At 34.6% G+C, this 4,873-nt stretch overlaps 1 protein-coding gene across 1 annotated transcript; it reads right to left on the reverse strand.

Moving 5' to 3' along the window:
* Positions 1–409: 409 nt before the first annotated feature.
* LOC138942860 (uncharacterized) lies at positions 410–2,113 on the reverse strand. The gene is made up of 3 exons (XM_070313325.1): positions 1,984–2,113; positions 1,334–1,815; positions 410–505 (listed from the first exon to the last, which is right to left on the reverse strand). Exons 1-3 carry the CDS (start codon positions 2,111–2,113, stop codon positions 410–412), a joined length of 708 nt encoding a protein of 235 aa, XP_070169426.1.
* Positions 2,114–4,873: the final 2,760 nt, after the last annotated feature.

Genomic DNA, 4,873 nt, shown 5'->3' on the forward strand with positions numbered 1-4,873 from the left:
CAGATTTTGGAAATGAGATTGATCAGAAAGTAATAGCGATTATTAATGAAATAGAGAATATGGAAGTTGAATTAACAGATAATGACCATCATGTGAAAGTAGCATTAAAAGATAATTCAATCTATGCTTATGCGCCGCGATGTTTTTCATGGGCAGAACGAATTCAAATCCGGGAAATAACTGACGATTTGCTAACACGTGGAATTATCAAACCTTTCTCCGTACTGTGCTCGGGTAGTACTAATTCGTAAGAAAAATGGAACAATGTGTCTTTGTGTTGATTTACGCCCGTTAAACGATCGGGTTGTTAAACAAAAATACCCTTTTCCTTTAATCGAGGATTGTCTAGCGCGGTTAACGAATAAAAAGATTTTTACTCTTTTAGATCTTAAGGATGGATTTCACAATATTAAGATTCATCCTGACCATACAAAGTACTTTTCTTTTGCAACTCCTGATGATCAGTTTGAGTACAATCGCTTACCGTTTGGTTTTTGTGAATCTCCTGCTGAATTTCAACGGAGGATTATACAAATTTTACAGTCATTAATTCGAGAGGATAAAGTTATTGTCTATATTGATGATATTTTAATTCCATCCTCTTCAATTGAAGATAATCTTGAAACTTTATATAAAATTCTCATTTTGTTCAAACAAAATTCACTTGAATTGAATTTTAAAAAAAGTTTGTTTTTACGAAAGACCATAGAATATTTAGGATATATTGTATCGGCTTCCGGTATAAGTAGTATACAAAAGGATATGTTCTAGCGCAGATTTTTTCCTCTATCAAAATCAACTAAAAAACACCAAAATCATTCATAAAAGCAACAAAAAAAAAGAAGAACTTCTAAAATATTGAAAGAAACTAAGGGCATCCTTCGGACTAAATGTTCTACAGACTAAACCTTTCAGGTGCCTTTCAGGTGCTTGACCTGAATTAAGAGTGTTAAATTCTGAATCAAGACTAATTATAAATTAAGACCAATTATAATACAAGTCCAAGGACGCTAAGTCCGAAGGATGCTTACGAAGTGATTAGATCCTTCTTATTTATCCATTGGTTATGTGTATTATCAAAGCCTAACGATGTAACATAAACTTTATTTCCTTTTCTTTTTAATATTTTTTCAATTAAATAGATGTTAGTTGGAATTTTAGTTTTTTGTAGTTCTTGTTCATAAAAAGTTCCTTTAATCTCTTCACCTTTCATATCTTTAATATGATAATATGGAGGTATGTTTTTAAAAACTTTATCTATTACAAATATTTCAGTTGACCAATTAGGTGTATATCCTTTTTCAAACATATGTTTTAATTTATTAATCCTTACATAATCACCAACTTTGAATCGCGTCCCTTGAACTAAGCGTCCTTCGGACTTAGCGTCCCTTGGGCTTAGTCTTTCAGGTGCCTTTCGGGCGCCTTTTGGGCACATCTTCAGGTGTCTTTCGGACACATCCTTCGGACTTAGTCTTTGAGACGCTTCACATGGTGTCATTCCTAGAGTTCGATGCTTTCTATTGTTATAAATATTAAGCAAATTTGGTAATATATCAACCCACTTGTAATTACCCTGTATACTGAATTGTTTCCATATTAATTCTTTGAGTGATCTATTAAATCTTTCAACAATTGCAGCTTTTTTATCACTATATGTCGAATAATGATTAATTTTATTTTGTTCCATGAGTTTTTTAAAATCTTTATTATAAAATTCTTTCCCATTATCAGTTTGCAGATTTTTGGGTGGTTTATGCTGTGAGTTCGGGTCAACCCCTTGAGACAAACTTTCGATTCTTGAATGTGAAGCACCTGAAAGGTTTTTCGATAGGTTTTTAAAACAAATACTCATTGCCTTTGATACGCTTTCTCCAGTTTTATTTTTAACAGGAATTGCCCAAGCAAATTTGGAAAAAGTATCAATAATTGTTAATAAATATTTATATCCCTTATTAATTTTGGATATTCCCTTTAAGTTACCCGAATCCATTTCAACAAGATCAGCCTGCCAAAGATCATCAATTCCTAATGTAATAGTAGATCTTCTTGGATAATTTCTCCTTGCTGGTTTGTGTAATTCATCAATAATATCGTTTTTACTAACGGTCATTTATTTCATTGAAGAATAACCATTTATCTTCATTTGTTTTAAGTACTTTTCACGTGGAAAGTATTTCAAATTTTTAATAAAATCTTTTTCACGTAAATGAATTTCTTCTTCAGATATTTGTTGAGCCTCAAATAAATGTAATAACTCACAATAAAAATTAAATGATAATTTATATTCATCAAGCCTATCCATTAATTTTAATGATGTTTTGAATTCATTATCTAATATTTCAATTATAACAGATATGGCACTTATTGCAAATAATGGTGTAACAGCAATACCTGATAAACTTGATGCCGCAAATATTGCTTTACTAAGTGATATAGCGATTTTACATTTAAAAAAATACTTATAACTTTTTCGATAAACACATACATTCGTTTTTTAAAATACTCTTCCATTTATTATTATTAATAAATGTCTAAACATCACCTAAAAATGAAACATTTTAATTTTATAGATAAATATAAAAGAGGTGGTGGATTCTTTCCAGATGTAGTACGCGGTATAATTCTAGGTGAATCGGGTAGTGGAAAAACATTTTTATCTACTAACTTTGTCGCAAACAAATGGCTACCATATAGACAATTATATGTTTATAGTCCATCTATAGACCAACCTACTTATGTAGGATTAGAGAAAGAGTTGGAAAAAGATAAATATGATATTGATTATTTATTTGAGGGTAATTGGGAAAAAATTTTACCAGTAGAAGAATGTGCATCAAATAGTTTAGTAATTTTTGATGATGGAATGTTAAAAGATCAAAGTAAAATAATAAGATATTATTGTTGTTGTGATTAAGGAAAAGACAAGGCCTCGACTCGTCGTCGCAAAAGATTTATTCGGATTATATTATCACACTCGTGAGCGCGTGTTTTCTCGATACCGCTCGGGGAGACTTTCTCTTGATACTTATATCGACCTATCGATCTGCTACTTGATCCAGTGGTAGGCAAAAAACAAAATGGCCGATGGCGCGAAAATACAAAAACAACGCATATACAAAAGTACATGAAACATTTATAATACCAACACTCCCACTTTTCATGGACTTCCCCTTTTTCCTTTTTTTTTTTTTTTTTTTTTTTTGATACACATTACATTAATGACTATTATTACTATCACTACGCGAATTATTTCTTTGGTTTAACGTGCATTAACTCGCGTATGTAACAAAACTTATCTCTTAACAATGGTTTTGTAAATATATCGGCTTGTTGTTCTTTAGTAGGAATGTACTCTAAGTCAAATAGTCCTTCTTGGATCTTTTCTCGAGCAAAATGGTATTTTATATCGATATGCTTGCTTCGCTTATGGAACTCAGGATTCTTTAATAGCTTAATTGCGCTCTGATTATCAAGAAACAGTTTAGGCTTATTGATCTCCTTTTTAGTAATTTCGCGTATTAAACGATCCAGCCAAATCAGTTCTTTGATAGCTTGCGCCGCAGCTATAAACTCCGATTCTGTGGTAGATAACGCAACTACTTTTTGTTTTTGTGAGCACCACGAAACAGTGCTTCCGCATAATTTAAAAACATACCCAGAAGTCGATTTACGAGTTTCCACGTCGCCTGCGAAGTCGGCGTCGCTAAAGGCTTGCAAACTTAGTCTTGTATTCGCTTTAAAAACTAAACCATAATTCAAAGTTCCTTTCAGGTACTTTAAGATTCTCTTCACGGCACTCCAATGTATTTTATCCGGCGATTCCAGATATTGGCTCACAGTACTCAACGCGAAGGCGATATCTGGTCTCGTGCCTATTCCCAGATACATGAGGGACCCGACGGCTTCTCTATACGGCGCTCGTACTCCTCCGGACTGTTGTTTTCCATGCATTAACACGCTCAGCTCCTGATGTTTGTCCATAGGCACAGCCACTGGGTGAGCATCGGCCATGTTGAAGCGCTCCAACACTCTTTTGGTGTATCCGGATTGGTGTAGAAAAATTGAGCCATCTGCACTTCGTTCTATCTGAAGACCTAGAAACAGACTCAAATCACCAGTGGTTATCTCGAATTCTTTTCTCAACTGCGATAACAGCATACTAGCGACTTCGTGACTTGATGCCGCTATTAGCCCGTCATCTATATATATGGCTAATATCAATGTGCCTTCTTCTTGATTATTTGTAAAAACACACGGGTCTGAGTTTGTAGGTTTTAAGTCGTATTTCTTCAGAAAAGCGGTGAAATGTTCATGCCAGCATCTGGAGGCTTGCTTCAGGCCGTATAAGGCTCTTTCCAATTTGCAAATCGTGCCCGTTTCCTCTTCATATCCTTCTGGCTGTTTCATGTATATTGATTCTTGCAGTTTTCCGTTGAGAAAGGCTGTTTTTATATCGAAAAAAACATATTACTTGATGCTGCCAGGGCCAGAATTATCCGAATAGAATCGAACTTTACTACCGGGCTGAAGGTTTCGTGATAGTCGATTCCTTGTTTTTGGGAGTAGCCTTTCGCTACAAGCCTCGCCTTGAATCTATCGATACTACCGTCTGGTTTTCTTTTCAGCTTGTATACCCAGCGATTTTCTATCGGCTCTCTCTCAATGTCTTGATTTACGTTTTCCAAGTGTGATTTTTCCTTAGGGATTCGATCTCTTCATCTATTGCTCGCTTCCATTGGATTGCATGCGGACTGGTTATCGCTTCGTGATACGTTCGAGGTTCTTCACTGTTGTTCATCTCTTCTGCCAGGAAAACGAAATCGGGGTCTTCTGGTTCTATCTCTATCTCGTAGGACTCTTACTTGTTGAG

The sequence above is a fragment of the Polyergus mexicanus genome, unplaced genomic scaffold (genome assembly GCF_030449975.1).
Source record: "Polyergus mexicanus isolate NDT 795.1 unplaced genomic scaffold, iyPolMexi1.0 SCAF_24, whole genome shotgun sequence".
Lineage (NCBI taxonomy): Eukaryota > Metazoa > Arthropoda > Insecta > Hymenoptera > Formicidae > Polyergus > Polyergus mexicanus.